At 43.6% G+C, this 22549-nt stretch overlaps 2 protein-coding genes and 1 pseudogene across 3 annotated transcripts; 2 read left to right on the top strand and 1 right to left on the bottom strand.

Moving 5' to 3' along the window:
• Positions 1–22549, bottom strand: part of LOC130143374 (ankyrin repeat domain-containing protein 26-like) — a 279082-nt pseudogene that overhangs the window by 176771 nt on the left and 79762 nt on the right.
• Positions 1120–12971, top strand: LOC130143420 (ankyrin repeat domain-containing protein 26-like). Of its 2 annotated transcripts, none has more exons than XM_056326117.1 (5): positions 1120–1271; positions 1693–1827; positions 5722–6003; positions 6683–6918; positions 12864–12971. In XM_056326117.1, exons 1-3 carry the CDS (start codon positions 1170–1172, stop codon positions 5950–5952), a joined length of 468 nt encoding a protein of 155 aa, XP_056182092.1. In that variant the 5' UTR covers positions 1120–1169; the 3' UTR covers positions 5953–6003; positions 6683–6918; positions 12864–12971. The 2 variants fall into 2 exon arrangements, with proteins under 2 accessions (XP_056182092.1, XP_056182091.1); XM_056326116.1 differs by lacking the exon at positions 12864–12971 and adding an exon at positions 7677–7773.
• LOC130143422 (ankyrin repeat domain-containing protein 26-like) lies at positions 7693–17733 on the top strand (the record flags this gene model as incomplete). The annotated part of the gene is made up of 3 exons (XM_056326118.1): positions 7693–7908; positions 14587–14632; positions 16135–17733. Coding segments are annotated over 3 exons (390 nt in total), but the record flags the coding sequence as incomplete, so codon positions are not given.

The raw sequence follows: 22549 nt of genomic DNA, 5'->3' as shown, positions 1-22549 counted from the left end.
ATCAAGAAAGGTGATTCTTCTCTAGAACTTTTTTCCATCTATTTTCCTTAGTCCATGTTATGCCCTATAGAATAGTCTAAAGTATTTGATGGTTTTGATGTAAGTATTGCACTGATGACCTGAATGAGAGTGGTATAAAAGGAGGAACCATCCAATACACGAGGGCTGAGAAATGAAGATACAGAGAAGTGAAGTGGTTGGGGCTAGATTTATATGAAGCTTCTATAGAGGGGAAAAAAGAGGTTCTCTGTAAGCTGCTGTCAAGATTGAAGAGTATTAGTAATGTCCAGCTGTTGATTTCTGTATGTGTTTTGAGGGTTCTGAGGGGCCTGCCTGTTCCTCAAAGTTCATGTCAGACGGTGACCTTAAGCTTTCTCTTCTATGATGTGTAGCCACACTCCAGCAGTACTGTCAATCATTGTAAACTGTGACTTGCTTTGTATTCTTACTACCAAAATAATGGGTTCCTTTTGAAGATCATGTGAGAGAGTGTGTGTGTGTTATATGTATATAGCTATATATATATAATGAGCTATCCAGATTTTTGTAAACCTAATCTATCAGTATTTCTAAAACGAGCTGAGTAAGAAGACTACAAGAGGATGTGATTCAACATACCCTTAAAGTGTATCTCAAAGGAGCTTTCAGATATTTGTATTCATTTAATTGTATTTGTATAGTGAAGAAACAGAAGAAAGAACAATCTAACACAAAGTCCTGCCTTCAGTCACCGGAGTAATATTTGCAGTCATACTGTGGCTCTTAGATCACAACAGATTTCTTTGGGTTTTGTTAGGCAAAAAATACCCGATTGCAGTGTGTTCCTGTGTATTGTTCAAGGAAGAACAATACCTGATTGTTCAAGGAAGAACAATACCTGAGCCTTTTTTATGTGTTAGGAAACAGAAATCCTCATGAACAGCTGCTGATAGTCAAAGGTGCTCAGCTGAGAAAGATGACGAGAGGTCATCATCTGTGCAGATGCCTGCTGGTGGCAGGCAAAATTTCATACTTTTGGGTTCAATCTAGACAGGTCTAACCGTATAACAAAATAAGTTAAAGGCGTATTTCATGTTCTTAGAACTTTCTTCATGCTAATTTAACTGTTTCGTTAGGGCATGTTTGGACAACTGCAGCAGGAGCTTGCTGCTGCACTTAAAAAGCAATCTATGCCAGAAGCTTCACTTGAAGTTACTACGCGCTACCACAGTGACCTGGAGAGAGACAAGCTGCGCTTGCAAAAGGAGTTGGAAAAAAAGGTGAAAACTAAGGTAGTTAATGTCTGTAACTATATGAATAAATCTGAGCGTAGCTGTTGAAAGCAGGAGCGAATGTTGTCCTTTTGCACCACCTTTTGCAGTGTTCTTACGAAAACTGAAGTATAGAGGGAACCAGAGGAGCTTTGCAGGAAAGCTGTAGGGTGATTCTGTGTGTGTGTGCATGTCATCTTATCCCCCAAAGTTGTAACCTCATCCTGTCGCTTCTAGAGTATTCCTTCTTCCCACCAGCTCCAGCTGCTGTTCTTGGTTATGGTTCCTAAGGTGTGTTTTACACTCCACGCCAACCTTGGCCATAGGTCTTGGATGGGTGGAGGAGAGCTTAGGCCTGTTTCTGTGTAAGTTACTGCATTCTCCTGCGCTCTTGTCTTTTCCGGCCACCTTACTTTTTCTTCTGCCACTGTTGCTTTCACAGACGCAGAAGCAGAACATGCTGGCTCTGACATCCAAGGACTTGCACAGCACGTGGGAGGAGCACTTGAAGTCAAGATCCCACCTTGAAGAGCGCGTTGCTCAGCTGGACGAGGAGAAGGCTGAACTGTTGCAACAGGTGAGCCCAGAAAATTCTCCAGGCACCGAGCCAATACCCAGGAGAACCACATGCACCTTCTGGTCAGGTTCTTACGTATCATTGTTTTCTGTTATCCCTGCCATTCAGGCTGCGAGTACCTTATCGTTTGGGGGTCATGGAGGAAGCAAATAAAAGCTAGATGGGTATCCTTGTGTAAGTTCTGGAGTGGCTCTGTTGGGAAGAGTTCCCAGTGTGGTTTGCTATCAGTTGAGCACATCGAGCAAGGCCACAGTTCCCAGTTCTTCCTTGGATTTTGTGTGGTCATCTTCTGACCCCTTGGTTTCTGGGCAGGTTTAAAATGCTTGATGTTTCCAGTGCGTGTGTGGAGGAGCTGCTGTATGTTTTCAGCGTAGCGGGAGCTTAAAAGCCTTGCAGAAAAACATACTGAAGGAATGCTGGGTAAATGAACGAGTGCTTGGGAAACAAGCAGCGCTTGCCAGTTGCCAAGGGACAGCCTTCCCCTTTTCTCCTTTTCTGTAGAGGGAAAATGGAAGTACAAAGTCAAAACAGCTGCCAGCTCTCCTCTGGTGTGGCTGAGAAAACACCAAGAGGAGGAAAACCAGCATGTGGCTAAGTAAATGGCCACACAGAAGAGGTGGAGGTAATGGCCGAGGGGAATAAAATGTTGAAGAACTCCAAAAGATCAGATTCCTCCACAAGCCCCTGCCTGCTGGTTGCTGGAAGATCCCATGAAAGCTTTGGATGGATCCATGTTCTCCCATGAAGTGCATACCTACGTAATCCCTGCTATGAGCAGAGGCACTGCCAAAAGTGTTCTCCAGCATCTTTTCCACCTGTTATGTCTAGAAGAGGATGGCCTTTGCTTCAGCGAGGGCATCTGTTTCTGTAGTTACGTATTAGTCTGTTTGATGTGAAACCTGAAGGGATGGAATATCCTCAGGAATTCCGTCCCGTGGCATTCTGTGGAACGTGGCTAACGGATAGAGACGTCCGGCAGCTTCTCTGTGGAGAGCGCTAGATGCACAGACTGTACGTAGGTATTTTTCCTGTGCTCTGTTTGTGTGATACACTTTCAAAAGAGAAAAGAAAGATGTGAGAGTGAAAGAAAGGAAGTGAAGAAGCTGGTAGAGTTGAAACGCCCAGCTGAACTACGTCTGGCCCAAGAAATGAAAAGAAACCTCGATCTGCAGAAAGACTGTAAGAGGGACGGCTTTTTAGCGTGGTGAAGAGGTATCCGTGCGTAGAAGTCATGTTTTATTAAACTTTAGTGTAAAAATAGGTGTACCTAACTGTGAGCAGATGCCGGCCTCGTGTTAGTTCTTGCAAGGTACTTCTGTACACCAGCCCCTAGTTTTCACTAGCTGCCAAAACAACTGCAGGTGCAGGTTGCCCTGCAGTTCTCCTGGGAAAAAGGGAGTCTTTCATTCCTCTTTTCAGGTGAAATCTGGACTCTCCAATTGTATGTGGCACAGGAATACTGGTTTTTCCTGGTAATTCCTAGTGTGTCAAGCACGTTAAAGATGAAGCAAGCGGTGTCTGTGCTGTTTACATGAGAGTATGTGAAAAAGTCCAGTTTTGTTCCTTTGCTTCATTGTTTTCATGACTAGTTTGCTGTGCAGGTTGAAGAGGCTGCTGAGCAGAGCTACGAAGGAACTAAGGGTGTATGAGGAGAGAGGGGGACTGTCCCAGCTTAATTTGCAGGGAGAAGTGAAGAACAGGTATTCTGAAGTGGTCAATGAAATTGGCAGATTAAGAACAAAGGTGAGCTTTATTTTGTTTGGGTTATTGTGGTGTTTTTTCTTGTGAAACCTTTGTTCTTTCTTTATACTTCTTTTCATATTGTTGACTTTTTTTCTTGGCTGTATTTCTGAAATTATTTGGCTGTTTTTTGATGTTCCTTCTATGGTCACAGTAGTAGGCGACTGTAATACTGATGTAGCTCTTAGGGGTAAAGACGGAAGTGTTACGTACACAGCAGTATCTGCGAGGGCACATCAGGGGTAGGCTGTCCTGCAGAGGAAGGGCAAAGCAAGAGCCACAGCAAGGCTGGCAGGGTCTGTGACCACACAGGCCAGGGATCAGCCCCACAGGCCCTCACCAAGAAGAGCAGAAGAGTTCTGGGGACAGTAAGCAGAGTGCGCCAAGAGTGCAGATCACCAGGCCGGTCCATAGGGATGGGCAGGTCTGCAGTCCTACTGGGCCGTCACGTCCATGGGTGAGGGTCAGGGCTGAGAGCAGTGAAGGCCCAGCACAGGCCTGGCTGCAGCTTGAGGCCGTGGCAGCATCGTCGGGCTCCGACGGATGCATTCCCTCTCGGAAGAGAGGGGAGTAACGCCACCATCACTCGGAACAGCTCTGTGCAGTTGGCCTTGCCCAAGGTCACCCCCTGAAGGCTGTCTCGGGCACGAGTTGAGCAGGAGGCAGGTGGGGGTTTGCTTTTCGGAATGGTGTCTTTGCTTCCCAGGGCACAATGCAGTGTGAGGTGGTGCGGAAGAAACCCTGTAACTTGTTGCTTACTAGTAGCTGACTCAGTCCGTCTTTCCTGGTCTTAGAGACCCACAAATGGTTTTGAGGTTGCTCTGCGGCGAATGAAGAGACGGGACGCAGCTTGATGCAAGCAAATGTCAATTTATTGTACAGAAGCACACGTTTTTATACACTTTCAGAAGCTGCGCGTTTCAAACTAATTGGTTCTTGAAGCTAAGCCTTGCATACTAGGCAATCCCTGATTGGTGGTTAACTACCAGCAATTAACAGCAAGGTGTTACCTTTCCTTGGCGCCATCCGTCTCCCACTCCCCTGTGCTCTGCAAACATGCCTCATCATGTTAATTGTTGTCTAGACAAGCTCGAGCACATTCCCCTCAGCTAACCGATTGCCACGCGTGGTCCTAGTTTCCAGCCCGCTCCTGCATTGCTCTGGCCGTTCGGTAGCATGTGACCTTTTAGCTGCTTCTCCGCTCATTACTGAGATAGCTGTGTTTCAAAGTTATGCTCCTTTTTAGAAGATATTATTGTAGAACGAGTCAACTGCCTTGACAGTGGCTCATTTTTAGTTCACAGGTTAGCAGCATATTTGTGTTCCTGTTGGAAGAGTTATTTTGAATGACAGGGAATGGAATTACGTTTGGGCAATTTTAAATAAGTGTAAAGTTTCTACGTATTTTAGAGACTTTCAAGTGTTGACTCTGCTGGTTTCCCCCACTTTTTTAAAAATAAAAGATGATGGGATATCATGTTTTATGGTTAATAGGTATAGACGATGGATGCTTCTGGAGGGGGAAAGAAGGGGATAGAGCTGTAGTTGACCATTGGGACCTATGGGAAGTCTGATATTTCCTGGAAATCTTTTGAAAACAAACTGCAGCTTTGACCTAAAGAGACTGTCTTCTGCCACCACTGCTGCAAAAGCGGTGTTCTGAACTGCTACTTCCAGATCTTTTAGCGTAATGGAAGAGAAGGGTACCCGTTTCTTGCCTTGTCAGTTCTGTGACAAAGCTTTGACCGTGTGACAGCATGTGACAGTTCCTCTGAAGCGTGACACATGGTTCTTTTTCTGATGAAACCAGAATGTGGCTGTGATGTAACTGGGTATGGGTGTGTTTGATTTCCTATGATCGTATGAACATCTCGCAGAAGAATAGCCCTAGTGCTTTTCAGCCTAGCCCTGCGGGTGTCATGCCGCTGGTTTGGTACCTCTCGGTCCGTGACCCACTGCAGAACTGAGGAAGGATGGGAACCTGAGGAATGCTGTCAGAAATTATGTGAAAGCTGTTCTTGTTTTAAAAGAAGAGCCTGGTTTCACTTTTGTGATAAATAGTCTTGATGGCCAACTCCTTTACCAATTTTCACAGATTTGACTAATTTTAGATCCCTCTGAGTTCCCTGTTTTTTTCCCCTTTCCTGTCTACAGGTTGATGAACTTTCCCAGCAGCTGGAGATAGAGCCTAAAAAAGGCATGCAGCTAGAAGCACAAAATCATGATTTGCGAGAGGAGTTGTCCACCATGCGTGGGAACCATGAAAACCTGGAGAAGAGCAAAAGCCAGCTGAAAGAAGAGGTGGCTAATCTCAAACACCATATGGAGACTAACATGGTGGATCGCAGCCAAATAGAACAATCCAAAAGAGAGGTGGAAGAGTGAGCTGAACAAGAAATAAGACAAAAACGGCAAGAAGTCAACCTGATTTTGCAGGTAAGTTCATTTCTTATGTGTGTCTGTTATAGACTTCTGTTTTGGTTGTCATTTTTAGGGGCGGGGGGTGGTGCCTGATTCCATGTGTTACGCTGTACTTCTGTTTTTCCTGAAGGGCAGTGGGAGAAGGGAATATGGTTGGGCAAGACGCTTTCATGTGCGTGCAGTGTGCCTGCAGGCCCTGAATCAAAAACTTGCCAAGGTAGAATTTCATTTTGCAGTTCTTGGAGGGGTATCACTGTCCACTGGTCTTGTTCTCATTGTTTATCCTTGAATGGGTATTGCAACTTAGAGTTGTCACAGCCAGGCATACACATCTTCCTTAGTCATTGCACAAGGGGCAACGCTCAGAAAAGAAGTCACCAAAGCTGCAGGGTGGGGGCTGGGGGTGCGGCATCTCCATAATTTCTTTGAGGAATGCTATGCCCTGTCCTACAGAGATTGTGTTCTTCCATCAGTAGCTTTGATGAAGAATAGTGCTAAGATGGGGGTTCTTTCTGAATGAAAAGAATCATTTAGTGTGGTAGTTCCAGGGTTCTGCCCTGGTCGCTGATGGCAGTGAGGAGGCACAGTTGCCTCGCTGAATAGAGCTGGGCCCTTGAAATTGGGTACGTGCAATTGACTGGCGAGGGGAGTTCTCTTTTTCTTTGCGGTGGTTGAAAGTGTGTATCTACTTCAGATGCAGGCAGCCTCCCAGGACAGATTAGAACAAATCAGGGCCAGTCGTCATGCTTTGCTGACAAGCCAGCTAGAACACAGAATTGGAGACCTCGAACGTGAATTGGACAGGATAAAAAATACCCAACGAGACAGTATTTTTCAAAAAGAATCTGTACAGGCAGAAGCGGAAAAGTACAAAGACCTGTATCTGGAGGAAGTTAAAAATGGAAGGTGCCTAGGAAATAAACTGGAAGGGTAAGTCCATGCATTTTTGGGGTGATAATAAGATACTACTTTTTCCTCAAGCAGTTTTCTTCGTTAAATACCTTTTCTACATCTGGTCAGCATTATGCATAAGAGAGCATATTTGTGATGAAAGTACCTTAAGGCTCCCCCCTGTTCATTGGAACTATCTTCGTTTCTCTTCAGTGTTCCAGCAGTAACACCACCGATCATGGGCATTAATAGGATATTTTTGAAGTTGAGTTTGTTTTAACAGGCAGCCTTTTTGCCAGTCTCTAATCTCCTCTTCTTATTCTAAGTACGGCAGAAAAGAGAATGTCATGTCCTTTACTGCTTGAATAAGGATAGGCCCTTCAGAGAATGGCATTTGGTGCTATGAAGAAGAACAACAAAAATCTTTTGGCTTCCATTTTAGCCGCATGTCATAGGTTTCAGCTTGCTTTGGGAAAGGAAGGGAAGCCCAGAGTTCTTACGCCGGTGATGTACCTTTCAGGAAGAGCTATGTAAACACACGGTGTGCACAGACTGCTTTGAGGCCTTAATGCTGAGAAGTCCAAAGAATTGGTTAACTCTTGCTGCTTCCTGCAGGTAGTGTGGCTACCTAGAAATAGGCTCTTCAAAAAACCTCAGATCAAATTATGGACATTTTTTTTGAACTCTCTTAATCCCTTCCACTTTCAGAAGTCAGATAATAGTCAAAGACCTGGAGGGTAACTTTGCGGAAGTGTTATTACCAAAGATAATTCTTTGTATGCTTCTGAATGTTTCAGAGCTAATGAGAGATGAGCAGAAGCCAACGCTAAGCTCCTTCAGGAGTGCCATAGAAGCAAACCTTTAATTGCAAGCAGCGCTGTCAGTGGTCCAGTTCTGTATTCAACTGAACTGGGACATATTAGCAACAATCCGGCACTGAATAGAAGTCTAAATCTAGGAGGAAGCTTCCTAACCCCGACCGTGAATACGTTACCCTCAAGAAACAGAGTTGAAGCCTATGTGGCTAAGGTAAGCGTTTTTAAATACTGTTCTCAACTAGTGTTGAAGAGTATCTGTAAGCAAGGTTGTGCTTTTCAGTCTAAAGTTAGAATCCATTTCTAGTTCCAAACCATATGCTCTAATATGCTAAACCAAATTGCTCATCAAACCAGTATACAACTAGGTGGTAGAAATGAAGACTTCTGGTCATTAGGGTTATAAAATTTCCAGAAGCGCTCAAAGACCAAAAAATACTGAGTTCTAAATGATGAACTGCGTAACAGGTTTTTTTTGCAAGTTCTCTTTTGCAAGAGAAACTGTGATGAAGAATACTGTGGCATAGGAAGCTCCCAAATAAGCTCTTCAGTAAAATTTAATGCGGATGCCCCATCCCTGGCAGTGCTCAAGGCCAGGCTGGGTGGGGCTTGGAGCAACCCGGTCTAGTGGAAGGTGTCCCTGCCCATGGCAGGGGGGCTGGAACTGGATGATCTTTAAGGTCCCTTCCAACCCAAGCCATTCTGTGGATGACCTTTTTTAAAACAGCTATCTTTATGATGAGTGCAAAATCCCATCAGACTTCTTTGTTTGAGACACCTTTTCCCCCTTCACTGATGTTCATGCTAGCAGTTTCTTCACCGGAACTGGTTTTAGTACAATACCAACAAAGGGATGCTTCAAAACTAGGATGGTATGAACAGGGCACGTTACTTCTCACTTGAGTGCGGGACGAATGCTGTGCCTCGGAGGCATTTGATTTTGTGGGTCCTGCTATGTGGTGTTATATGTAACTGCTCCTCAGGAAGTCTACAGAGCTTTCTAATTTGGTAAAAAGCTGCAACCTCTGCAATACCTCTGGTCAAAATATGCCCTGTAATTAGCAGTCAGCATGATAGCACATCCCTCACAGAATGGTAAACGTGATATCATGAGACTTGGAAACAGATGTCAGTAGTTGTAATCGGTTTCCCACCTAGCATAGGACTGAGGCATGGGCAAGCTTGCCTGTTCAGTCAGTGTCTGTCCCTCGCACATTCTGTTGTTGAATGGATGTGAGAAGCATTTGGTCACCTTTAAGCCTTACCCTGGTTCAGTGGTCCCACCTACACTGGAAAGAATCCATTTAAAATAACGTGTCTACATACTGCACCTGGTTTAAGAAAAAGAAAAAAACCAAACCAAACAACAAAACAAAAATAGACAAAGCAGTGTGTAGGTAGTGCGTAGCAGCGGCAGTTAAGAGATGAACTTTTCTGTATCGTTGTGAATGTGGTTTTTGTGTCAGAGGGGTGGACATAACACTACCTAAAGAACGTGGGAGGCAATTAGTACTGTACCACCTGCAGGGATTATTCTGCACGCAAGCAGCAGAAAGGAGGCGAAATTCAGGGATCCACTGCAAAACTGAAGTAAGAAGAAAGCCAGGACAAGGGAACAAGAGGGACAGGGAGCAGGGAGCAAGTGAGGGCAGGGAAAAAAGAGAGAGAGATGGGAGCGAGATGTTACAAGAAGAAAAAGGCAAAGGAGGAAACCATCCCACTTCTAGGAAAAAAGCTGTCCTAGTTTAAAAGAAAAGGGTTTAACAGTTGTGGTTTCTTTTTTTGAAGAAGAAACAGGAAAAAAAAATAACCTCCCTGTTACTAAATCCAGCTGCACATCTTTTTATGGTATTTCTTCCTGTAATCACCAGTTAGGGAACGACTGAGACTAATTGTAGTGTCACTGCTTGTAGCCTCGAGTCACCTGACGTTCAGTGTATTCAGGGAAGTCTTAAAACCTGATCTTCTCTGGAGTCCTTCAGAAGAAAGGAACTGAGTTCTCAGAGGTGCAGTAGTTGCTAGAGGACTAGGCGAGTATTTCGCTTAGAACTGCGGGCTTAATTGTTCTCAGTCGGGTGCAGTATGTCATGTGCATAACATGCATCTGAGAAAAGAGGATTGAATTGCAACATAAGACTTTGAAGTCAGGAAGTAACAAAAGGGAAAAACTGCATGTATCCCTCTGCATACAATAATGGGTGGCAAATCTCAATCAGTTTCCAAATGCAAAATCACCAGACGCACAGTCTGTGCTGTCATTTCCGCAGGAGTCCCGTGCCATTCAGGAGGCAAGTTGGAGCATGAGGGAAGAAATCAGAGATTATAGTGTTAGTCTATTTTGAAATGCTTTGCTGGTTGTGCTGCCTGGTATTCTGTCTGTTCACCAGACTGTTTCAAAGCAGAAGAATTTCTCTGACTCTAAGCCTTTTCTTCACTTCACTGTTTACTTCAGTTATGCCTCAGCTTTGTTTTCCCACTAACCTGGTTCCCTTCTACGGAATTTGCCTTGCCTTTAAATTCAGGATGCGCAGTGCTGCCTTGGCTGGAGATGACAAATGTTTCTGCCACTGAAGCTCTAGATGACAGGGAGTTAAGAAGCTGAAATTGCAGTGTGCCTCAGGCAGTCCTTTTGCACTACTTTTTTTAGTCAAAGCTCTCTGCAGATTTGGTGTTCCTTGTAGTAGCTTCCTCAAGGTGAGAAAGGCTATTGGAAGTAGGGAACATGCCAGCCATTCTGAAGAGGAAGATGTTTGTGTAAATTTCGTTTGCGCACAAGCTTTGAAATAGCTTCAGGGGCAAAGAGGTGAAAATAGTTCACACTGCTCTTATTCAAAATGATGGTGATCATTGGTCCTGCAGCTGTTGGAAAAAACACTGGTAAATGATGCTGACAAGAGGAAGGAGTGCTCCACTAGCAAGTGGACACAGTTTCTTCTTTAGACTTAACTAAGGAATTTGGTGTTTAAAGGCTTGAAAGATTGCACCGTTTTCCTAAACATGAGGCATGACTATCAGTGATTACACATAGAGCCGTACATGTTGAAGATGGTAATATCACAAGTTCAGCAAAAAATGAGCGTGTTATTCTTAAAAGAGCATAAAGAAATGTGTTCCATTCCAGTATAGCCCCTTCCCCTTTATCAAATATATACGCTACAGAAATGAATAACCTTGAAGTGCAAAAGGATCTTTAAAAATAGAAAAAAGTTCATATTGGCACAAGCTTATTAACCAGTAGAATCCCAATCCCATGCAAATGTCTTCGGGTTTTTTTGGTGTTTTTTATTTGTATTAGAGCTTCAGTAATGTGGAATAAATTACAAGTACTTGACAAATTCTGTGCATGTCATTAGACAGTGACTGTAGCAACTAGCAATTCAGCATTTCAGACCTGCTCCCTTAGTCCATAGCCTAAGGCAAGGAATGTCTCCTGCAAGTGCTGCAAGGAGGTTTTGGGACTGGAGTCCTGCTGTTAGGTTTAACAAATGTCAAGCTTAAATCCTAACAGCTGTGCCAAAGGCTGGTGAAAATGAACGTGCGTGTCTTGACAGACAAGAACAGTGAACTCTGCAACCAGGGTGAATCAGTGGATAAATGAAACCAGTTTAATGTGGGAAGGGAAATGTCTGCTTCCTCTTCATCTTTCAATTTCTGTTCCATTTCTGATTTGGCTTTCTGCACTCTTGTAGCAGTCTTTGTTGTTAGCTTTTTTACTTGCTTCATTTACATGTAGGCCACGTTCTTGTTTCTCACTGAAGACCTGTGAACATAAGGCCATTTTTCTTTCTTCTTCAGCTCCTTCATCAAAAATCTGTCCCTCTCTCTTCTCTGCAGCCAGATACATGGCAAGGTTTGCAGCCAGCATTGTTTAATGTTGGGATGGTATTTTATACTGGAAATGTTGTCTGTTTACGCTGTTAGGTTTTGATTAAAACTTACTGATGTATTCACATTTTCCTAACACTGCGCATATTTTGAACTTTAGTTTGTCCAAGTGAAAGAATGACTGCTGCAGGGGACTTCTCTGCTTTATGTATTTGTAGTGCAAGGGCTTCGGTGGTAGTTAACCGTCTGTGAGGTGTAGCGCAAGGGCTTCGGTGGTAGTTAACCGTCTGTGAGGTGTAGCGCAAGGGCTTCGGTGGTAGTTAACCGTCTGTGAGGTGTAGCGCAAGGGCTTCGGTGGTAGTTAACCGTCTGTGAGGTGTAGCGCAAGGGCTTCGGTGGTAGTTAACCGTCTGTGAGATGATAGTCTATGGATTTAATCTGTTATAATGGAACTTTGAGCTCTAGGAGTAGGCTGGTTTACCCTCCTTGCCACTTCTGATATACAAAAAGTTCTTGGTGGTCGCAGCAGTTGTGTCTAGGAACTCAACTTCAGAACAGTACTGGTACTCCAGACTCGGAGCATCATTTCACGGAGTCTTACAGGATCCAGCTTACTCTGTGCTAAAGCAGCCTGTGTGGATAAGTAGTAAGTCAACACCACTTTCTGAAAAAGAACTGTTGAGAAGGTGCCTGCTGCAAATGAACACCTGGTGTGTTACCGCCTGAAGAGATGTGCAGTGAGGTGAGAAGTACCTGCTCAGGAGGTTTGGGACGCTCAGCTGTGATGCCTTTCCCAGGGGTTTGGGGGGAAGGAGAAAAGTGGAGGCAAGTTAAGGTCCTCGGAGGTGTATTTTGCCTGGCTCTTCATTCATTCCCTTTTCAGAAATCAGTGTGTTGGCTTTATTTCCACCTATTTCTCTTCCCTCAGACATGGATGAGAATCACAAAGACGTTGATGGAATGAATAAGAGGAAAACAAGACCTTTTTCTTCTCTTGATTGATTTGTACATGTTGCGGAGGGTCCTGTGGACCTTCTAGTCATTGTGAAGACTCAGGAAACCAGGGAAAGTGGTTTCTTCTAACACCACTAAGTACTACGACTTTGCTTGGGCTTGGTCCTGGGTTTGGGCCGTATTTTGGTCTAGGCATTAGTTTTCCTGCTTTTCTCTGTTACCTGTGTCTCGTCTCAGGAGTTAGGGGGTCCTTTCTCCCCGGAATTTTGCTTCTGCTCGTACCTGCTTGAAAACAATTAGAGATTTGGGGGGTCCTTTTCCATTGTTCATGCAGCTCTGTTGGCACAGAGTATTTCAATGAAGTATCACAGAGTGGTGCTTCTCCTGCAGGATCCGGTGAATTTGGTCCCAGCTTTCCCTGTGTTCCTGGAGAGAGAGCCCTTCCCTCCGCTTCGCTGGTTTACAGCCCCGCTCCTCTGACCCTTGCAGTTACTGCCTGTTACTGCTCCTCTTGTGAGGGTAAGCAGAGTGGTTTCCTTCCTGAGGCTCTTGCTCTCTCTGTCCTGTTGAGTACCCTGTGCAGTGTTTCCGTTCTTCTTGTTGTTGTTATGCTGCTAGGTGGGTCTGCTCATTTCATAAAATAAATGCTCCTTCCCCCAGGAATTCAGTACTAAAATCAAGAGAGTCACAGAAGGAGTGAGGGTGGAAAGGGGCCTCTAGAGATGATCTAGTCCGACCTCACCCCTGCTCAAAGCAGGGTCAGCCGTAGCAGGTTTCTCACTGTTCTGTCCAGCCAGGTGGTGTACATCTCCAAGGATGGACACTCCACAACCTTTTCTGAGCAACTTGTTCCAGTGGCTGTCCATGCTTACAATTTTTTAAAAAATAATAATTATAAAAATCCTTGTGTTAAAATTTCCTCTATCTGGATTTGTGCCTATTCCTCTTGTTCTTTTGCTTGGCACCGCTGAGAAGAGTCTGGCTCCATCTTCTGTACTCCCCCCACCAGGTACTTATACGCATAGATAAGGTCCCCCTGAGCTTTCCTGTTCTCCAGCAAAGAAACAGTTGCAGCTCTCAGCCTCTGCATATAGCTCACAAGGTCCAAGCCCTGCAGCATCTTCATGGCCGTCGTAGCCCTGGAAGCTGTATGATACGTGTTTGGAAATTCACTTCTGTGTGTCACAAATTTGATGGAAAAAATGTAGGAGTAGCAAGTACCATCAAACGTAAACAACAGCGTATAGCGCTTGGACTGTGACTCTTAAATTAGGAGATGTGATTCCTTCTTGTGAAGGCTTCTGAAGGCAGAATCATAAGTGAGAATAACTTAATTGGTAACAATACCCACTTTCTAGGGGAGAAGAGGCGTAAGTGCTGCTTTGCAGTGATCCAGGCTGATTCCAGCTACATAATAAACCCCACAGCACTCGCTGCGTAGAAGCTGTAGCTGCGGTTGTTTTTCTTAGTACACAGTTTGCAAGAAAAAATTGTGTGTGCTTTTATATTTTTATAAATGTGTGTCGTGGTATTTGCAATAACAATAAAGAAGTTTTGGCGTCATCTGTAGGAGCTCTTTCAATTTCCCATCTTAAGGTGGAGAAAAGAAGAATATTGGCACACACTTTTTTCTGTACAAATGGTGTATGTCAATCCTGCAGCAGCTGCTGGTGCAGCTCTTCTCTCTGTGAAGTTGCAGAAGCCAGCCTCAACTGGCTGATTTGTCCCTGTGGGTGGCATTTGTACATATCTCGGCATGTAGCTGACATCCTGTTTGTGTGTTTGATGATAAACTTCAGCCGTACCTTCACTGCTATAACTGCGCTAGGCTTTCTTGCTTTCTTCCTGTGTATTTTGTTAAATGCCCAGTAATAATCCAGCTGGTGAGTTACAAATTGTTTTGTTAACGTTGCTGAGCAATGAGGCAGCTGCAGCCCGACTGACCAAAAGTTTCTCTTCGAGAAAAATCAAACCCCAAACCAAGGTGTGTCTACTTGGAATTATATTTTTAGGTTTTCTCTCATTATGTGTGGATTTTAAGAATGTTTTAGAAGTTTAATATTAGAAAAATGTAACTGTTAAAATATTAACTATATTTTCTGTATAATTCTAGGTACGGCAGGAACTAGATGAAAGAATCGCTAAAGAACTTAAACAAGGTAATGTGTCACTGTTAGGGGCATTTTTAAGGAAAAAGAGGAGTGTTCCTAACTCCTGAATGTAATGGCTTGAAAGCTGTCAAGTTCCTGTGCTAAGCACAGGGAGGTTTTTCTGCTAGCTTTCCAGTTTAGACTTGAATGTGAAAATTTCCTGCTTACCAAAAGATTGTGTAGAATGTTATGCAGTTGCCTGAAAAAGACAAGTGCAGAGAAAACTAACCCGCTTCCTCTACACGGGTGCACTTGGCTTAAGCTGAAGTCACGTTTTTCTAGAGTGAATCCTTGAGCACAAACATCAAACGTAAAAGAAGCCCTGAGAGAAGACGTTTATAGACTTCAGCCATCACTGCTTCTTCCATGTGCGTCGGTTGCATTCCGCACTACATCATACCGCGCCCATTCTCTGCTGTTGGGTCTGGATTTTTGCTGTTTCTTGTCCATTGCTTGTATTTGTAGCTTATATGTTGCAGTCTTTTTTGAATAAGCAAGAAAAATATAATCAGTGATGAAAGATACCCTTTCTTTGGGAAAAGATCATTTAGTAGCACTTAGGCAAACATCAGATGAGTTGAATGCTTTTAACACATAGCATGAAACATGCTCTATAATATGAGGCCAGGTGTCGAAAGAGGAATTCCACCTGTTTCAGGGTAGTCGTTCCTCCAGAGTCACTGCTTTGCTTTGCAGTGACTGGTGCTATTTCAAAGCAGGTAGCCCCTGCGAGAATTTCCTTCTGTTCCTGCATGCTTTTGGTAATACAGAGAGTGTTCAGCTGTAGCTTCGCAGCTCGTTCCGTGTGTCCGAATGGACACAAAGCCGTTGCATTTCATCCGTGTGCATTTTGAACCTGACTGTGCATCTGCTAGGTGTCATAGAGTGCGTTTGGTTTCAGGACCTTGTCGGAAAAATGTGGCTGGAGAAGAACAGGAAAGGTGGGCTTGCTTTCGTTGAGTATGTGTTTTTGTGGAGGAAAGAGGGTTTTGCCAGGGTGAGTTACAAAGACGCCCCTCAAAGAAAGTGCCAGGCTAGGAGACTTGTCCTGGCCTGACTGCATTGCAAAGGTGTTTGCGTTTTCACCGGCGGATTCTTTTTAAGTTTGTCACAGAGAAGGCAGAAGCTGGTTTTTAGGAGCAGAGTTCCAATAAATCACTGCTTTGAACATTCAAGGAAAACAGATACTGGAGGTTCGTGAGGTCTGCAGGGGGGCTCAGTTTAGCACTGGTGCAAGCAGGAGTCATTTGTGGGTTCCCTGAAGATGTTCAATGTGTAGCCTATAGAATTTCTGTCACTGGCTTTAGAAATACTGTTGGCTGGTAGGCAAATGTGGAAAAAGATTGTTTCTTCCTTTGTGCCTAGCCCTTTGATTGTTATGTCCCCTTGGAAGTTTTTAAATCTCTTTCTGGACTGTAGTCTCTCCAGTTATCCATGATGTTTTCATAGTGACTGATTTGGCCCTGTCTAGTGTAAAAGCAACACCGGAATGTTGTTTCTCTTCTCCCTAGCCACTGCTGAACTTGAAGCTGGATCTGCTGGAGCTTCTCCCATGGTATCTTCTGACGGATCTTCAGAAAGTATCCACGTTGACAGGATCCCCTTTGCAGGGCAGTACAGGAGCACCGCGATGTTTTAACCAAAAATTACCTGATTTGAACAAAATGCTGGGAAAAAAGCTCTGGAAATCATTTTGTTTACATAGTGCGTCTATAGTTTCTCATCCCACAGTTCAGATGGGAAAATGTGTTTATTGCAGTCCGAATGTGAATTCTAAGTCTATTAAATGGATGTCAAGCACATTGCACTTGCCTGTTGGTTTATTGATGCATAGGTGTTTTATTTTGCACTCGCCACAAGAAGCACACCTATTTTTGTCGGACTAGCAGAATGACTCACCTTGATTCTTGAGCGTGACAGAATTGTCAAAATGTTTCTTGTTAACGTAGAAGCATTATTTTTTCTCCACTGATGTTCTGTGTTTTAACAAAAGCATTCCCTTTGTTCTGCTTAATCCTTTCACCCTATGTGTTTTTAATGTTTCCAGTGTTACTTTAATGCTTAGGACATCATTTGATGTGATTTGAGCCTGCTGCTTCAGTCCAGATGCCGTGACTGCTTCTGCCGATAAAGTGAAATCTTTACCAGTGGTCATGCTGGAGGACGGGGCACTTTACGTTGCTGTCACCTTATGCGCCTTAGGTTTAACATTACTGTGAGTGTGTAGCAGTGCAGAGAGAGTTACGTGGTGGGTTTGGTATGTTTGTTTTGGATCACAGGACCACAGAACGGGTGAGGTTGGAAGGGACCTCTGGAGGTCATCCGTTCTAGCTCCCCTGCTCAGGGAAGGCCGCCCAGAGCTGGTTGCCCAGGACCATGCTGGCTTTTGAGTATCTCCCAGGATGGAGCCTCCATGGGCAGCCTGTGCCAGTGCCCAGTCACCCTGATCGGAAAGAGGCATTTCCTGACGTTCAGCCCCAGCCCTCTGTGTTTCCGTTTGTGCCCGTGGCCCCTCACGGTATTCATCTTGGGGTTTGTGTTAAAGGCCGCTGCAGCTGTAGACGTTCCCAGTTACTACATCGGCAGCTGCGCTGTACCTGAAACACTTCATGTGCGGGAAAAATGAATGTTAAAATATTAACTTCCAGTCTCCTCAGTACTTTCCAAACCTTGTATGATAGGGCAGCCAATCTTTTTGTTGCTGCTAGCAGCTGACGATACGGTGGCGGTAGCCCAGATGGTAGCCAGTGTTCTGGGACATTTGTGTCAATAAAAGAAGCAGGTTTACTTATTTCAGGGAGTTACCTGTTACTGAAGATCTGCGTTGTCATTTCCTGTGCACAGAAGTCAGTAGTGATCAGAAGATGACAGAACAAAGTCCCAGTTCTGGGAAAGGAAGAATGGTTGTCCCGAGATCAATTAAGACTGGAAAAATCTGGGGGTTTTACCCACTAATTCAAGGACCTGAGTTAACAGGCAGTGAGGAAAGCAATGAATGTTGCTGTGACGCTGTTCCTCTTTATATGAATACATATTTGTGAAGTTAATATACTGTATTTAATTCCAGGTATTCTGTTTCAGCTTGAAATTTAATAAACTTTGTCATCTAATATATGTCTTTGTTTTATCGTTCCCCTTCTTGACATCGCTTTCTACCCCTTTCCTTAACCGTACAGCTCTCCAGAGCGCTCTGCTCCTTTCAGCTCTGTTCGCCGCTGCACCTTCAGCCTGTCCTGGAGGCCAGGCAAAAGGCCAGCATGTGTGTATGTCCTTTTCCACAACTGTGTTAAGACCACAGGCTGGTGTTGGGGTACTCGTGATCAGTTCCCAGACTTTCCCTGTATTTTAGAGCAGTCCTCCTTGTGGTTTGGGCAGAAGGTAGCAGGTGAGCTTCTGGTGGCCGTGGAACGCTGGGAAATCGCACAGGTTTTGATCCCCTGCAAAGGAAAAAGGTGTAAAGAAACTTCTCCAGCCTGCACCAGAGTGGTCAAAGAGAAGTTCAGCTTTTGCTGCTTTCTAGTGTCTCTCCACAGAGGAAGCAGGGACAGAACATCTTGACATTCACGTTGTGTTGTCAGTCACTGTGATAAACTCAGACGTGGCCTGTGCTCAAGTTTCTTCACCGCTCTCTGCTGCCAGCTCTTAGTGAGAGGGGAGAGCTCTTGGCTGGTGGAGCAGCAGAGCAGAAATTCGGTGTTGGCATCTGCCATAACCGGCATTGATGGCAGTTATGATGAGGCGTGAGGGGGGTACAGAGAAGGCCAGGCAATTCCTGCGCTCGAAAGTCCATCCCCAGTGTCACTGTGGGGACACTCCTGATGAAGCAGGAGAGGGCATGGCACTTAGGGGAGGCTCTGAGGCCTGGAAGACAGGGAATGTCTGTCCCATCTTCAAGAAGGGCAAGCCCGAGGAGCTGGGAACTGCAGCCTCACCGTGCTGCCTGGGAAGGTGGCGGAGCACGTACTCTGGAAGCCGTTTCCAAAGATTGGGGACAAGAAGTTGGTAGGGAGGAGTCAGCATGGGTTTGCACAGGGTGAAATCATGCCGCACTAACCTGGTACCTTTCTAGCGATGTGTGAGTAACTGAGTGGACAGAGGAAGAGCAGTGCGTGCTGCTTACCTTGGCTTTAGCAAGGCTTTCTCTGGCTTGTGCCCTAACAGTCAAGTTCAGGTTCAGGAACTTCCTGATCTCTTTCCAAAGGAGAAAGCAAGCGTGTTTCTTGATTTCTTTGCTCAGGTACGTTAGAAACCCTTTGGGGTCAGTAGCTGCAAGCAGGTTGCAGATCTTTGCAGTCAGTTGTATGGAATAAACAACTCTGTTTCAGAAAACCTTATTATGCCAGTTGCTTTTTCCTCATGAGCAAATGTGTCAGGAGTTTCCCAGGTTTTGCTGTCTTCAAAATACCACGTTGAATTGTGGCTACAAAACATTAGTTTTTCAGTTTCTCATTGGCAGAGCAGTGGTTGAGTAGTGCTGCTGCAGCACTAGTATGTCTACCCAGCAAGGCCTGACTCCTGAAACATCCAGGCATTTGCTTATGATTCATTGCTGATCGCTGCCACTCCGTTCCACTGATGCTCTGCAGAGGGAACAGTTTAGAAAAGCCTTGAAAACAATTCATTAATGCAATAAACATAAAGGACAAATCAGAGACAGGGCAGCTGTCTTCTCCTTTTTGATGTTCCAGCACAGGCACTAGAAATGGGTAAGCCCTTGCTGAATGAGGGATGGGTGAGCTGCAGCTGCTTGTATTGTCTGTGACAGCCATGAAACACTACATTCTTGAAATACAAACGTGAAAATCTGGTAACTCATTTCTTTTTTTCTCTATAAACCGACACCTTCCTGCTGAAGTTCATCATTTTCATATTGACCATCTTTGTGATAATAGAACCATGAACTTGACCTGTCTTTGCCGTGTCTGATCACACAGTCTTATGATTGGATGCGAAGAAAAATCACGGTTACCTCAGTCATAACCAGTGGGGATTAATGAAAGGGGAAAAGATCAGGTTATTGTATTTTCTTGAAGAGAAACCTTGGGTCGTTCTCTGCTTTCTGTTGCAATACAAAGATTCCACGAAAAAAAAAATCTCGGGAGGGGTGGAGAGAGGAAAACTTTGAGCTCATGCAGTTGGTAGGACAGCTTGACCTACATACCACTGAATACTCCATTGGAAAACTCAGGAGAACCGTCTATTGCTAGAATTCTCAGTTATAGTAGCTGAAATACTTCTGTGACTCTGAAAATGATAAAATAATTCTTGAACATAAACCAGATTTTAGCTGAGAGAAGGAAAGATTTACACAGTTAATTTACTACTCCCGTTTATGATACCTGCTTGTGTATCTTTTAGCTACGTAAGGGTACCAGAATGGGTTTGACTTTTACATAGCAGCCGGGGGGGAGGCAGCGGTGTGTTTTGCCAGAACATATTTTTCATTGGTAAAGCTGCTCTGCTCAATGAGAGACTATCACCAGAGCTGTCCGTTGTGTTGGGTTTTTTAAAGTGATTTATTAATCAAAGATGTATTGTCTGGCAATTTTTTATAGTTATGTGTTGGCTGCAGCAAGTGCTTTTGGACAAAAAAGGAACAAGAATATTTTTTCATTCTCCATTTTATTTTCAAGACTAGAATTCTTCAAAGCTAATTTTGGTATTTTTAGTTTCAAATCAACATTTTCAGAGCAAATTAAGTTGTGTAAAATTAAGCAAACGGGAAAGCAAAACTGTTTGCAGTAGTTTGCTGCTTTTCTTGGTGTGGTTTTGGCTTTGGGCAGCCTCAAAACTGTTTGGGTTTGCTTTGTATTGTTCTCTACCTCTTACTTTCCCCCAGACATACTCATTGAGCTTGAACAATCCGTGACTCCTACTGCTCAAAGGCTGTTGTCTTACGCAAGCAGCTTCTTTCTTACAGACTTCCATGAAACTCAATTTTATCTTTTTTTCTTTGTTAGTAATCCAGATTAAAAGGTTAACAGGAACTGTAGAGTTACATATAGCTTTACAAGCAAGAACTTAAATAGTTAGGCATACTGACTGCAAGGGGGAAGTCAGGATAAAAAAAAAGTAAACCAAATAATACTGTGGCTAAGAGATGAAAAACATATTGCTGTTACTGCATTTGCGAAAATGGTAGCAATTTTTATGGTAAGTAATATTTTTTTCTCAAAGTGACTACAGTTGAATGTGATTTACAGAAATGAGCTGTGGTGTTTTGTTGGTTTTTTTCCCCTTTTCCCTGTTAGTGGGCAGGAAAGAATCAAAGTGCAGGGAGTTTTTTATTGCTGCACTTGAGTATGGTCTTTTTGAACAACCTGCCTGCCAAGTTTGTTAGGAATCTTACTTAGATGGCACTGTTTGCTACACTTGTTAGAATATTGCCAAATAGTAGCTTGAAATGTGTAGGTGAAGTTGCACTGATAGCTGAGCTGATTTAACAGCTCAACAGTGCCAAACAAAACTCTTCCTCTTTTCTGCCGGTGTGCCTTCCACCTCCCCTTGTATAAGCTTCGTTCAGAATGCTCTAAGACGCTGCAGCTCACTAAACTATTAGACAAAAGAAAAGTTCTTTGCCAGATCGTAGAGCTGGATCAGCTTAGCACAAGGGCTAAAGAGCACCAAAAATGGCTTAATGCGGAACTAAAAGTTGGTGCATGGGGACGAAGGAGGAGTTTAGGTTTTGAAGAGGATCTGATTCTTCATCCTTTAGTGGACCTGAGCTATTAAGTTGGCTCCAAGGTATGTAATGCTACCGTTTGAGAAGCTGAATCGTACAACATGTTTTTCAGGAAAAAATGTTGTGCCCAGAAGTTGTGGTAAATTCTTCTGAGTCCCTGTCATGTGTCCGCCTGCCCCCCCGTCAAAACTAAATGCATGATCTGAGTCGATCTGTCCTCTTTAAGACTATACGTATTTTCTTCTGATCTGTTTCTGTTATTTTTTAGAAAGTCTTGTCTTTTTTTGTTGTTGTTGTTTGAATTGCTGATGCAGTAGCTACCAGAAGGCGGAAGATGACCTCACCAAAAGCCAAGAAAGGCACAGCATCCAGAAGGGGAGTCCAGAAGTAAATTATAGATGGAACAACAAATTAAGTTGCTCTTTGCCTTACCTCTGGGTTGTCTTTTTTTTTCAGTTACTGTAGCACTGGAATCTATTTCTTTCCTTTTAAAGTGATGAATCCTGAAATGTTGTTTGTACCTGTTTTGAAGAATACATGTTTTATTAAAATAGATGTTTATTAAATAGCTGTTTTATTAAAATATTTGCATGATTTATGAATACTTCAATACGAATGCAAAGTTTTGCCAACTTTGAAGTGAGGATGTGTTTTCTTTATATACACAAATCCATGTCTTAAAGGCAAACTAAAGTGCTTTTTTCTGCTTTATAATGTAGAAATAAAGCTTTATTTACTTTTGTTGTGGGTACTTTATAAAGAACAGTGGTGTTGCATCTGATTTCTTCTAATTTTGAGTGAGTCCTATTGAGGGCCACTTAGATGTACACCAAGAGGAAGTCTGAAATGGTAGAGACACCTTTCAAATATTTTTCAAGCGTTTGAATTAAAAAAAGAGAATGTAAGACAAAAGTCACGTCCTTGCATTCCAGTTTGTTACAAAATATGTTTAAACAATTATTTGGAGAACAGGTAGTGAATGTTAGTTATTTTTTTCATAGTATTTGTGTTTGTGTCACTTTTCTAATTACTCAGATTTTCTCTGGAAAGGAGGAGACCAGCATTTCAGACATAGGGCCCAGGGCAAAGAAAAGTACAAACCAAAACCCAAGGTCCATTCTCAACTGCCCCCTCAGGTTTTCTTTTTATGTTAGTGAAAAGCTGTAATTATTAATAATTTTGTAAAGTGTCTAGTTCCAGTGAAAGGTTGACTCACATGTGCTTCTCATAACAAAATTATGGTT

This window comes from Falco biarmicus, unplaced genomic scaffold, assembly GCF_023638135.1.
Source record: "Falco biarmicus isolate bFalBia1 unplaced genomic scaffold, bFalBia1.pri scaffold_27, whole genome shotgun sequence".
NCBI lineage: Eukaryota > Metazoa > Chordata > Aves > Falconiformes > Falconidae > Falco > Falco biarmicus.
The sequence above is the reverse complement of the archived record's forward strand: the minus strand, read 5'-3'. Positions and strand labels throughout refer to the sequence as shown.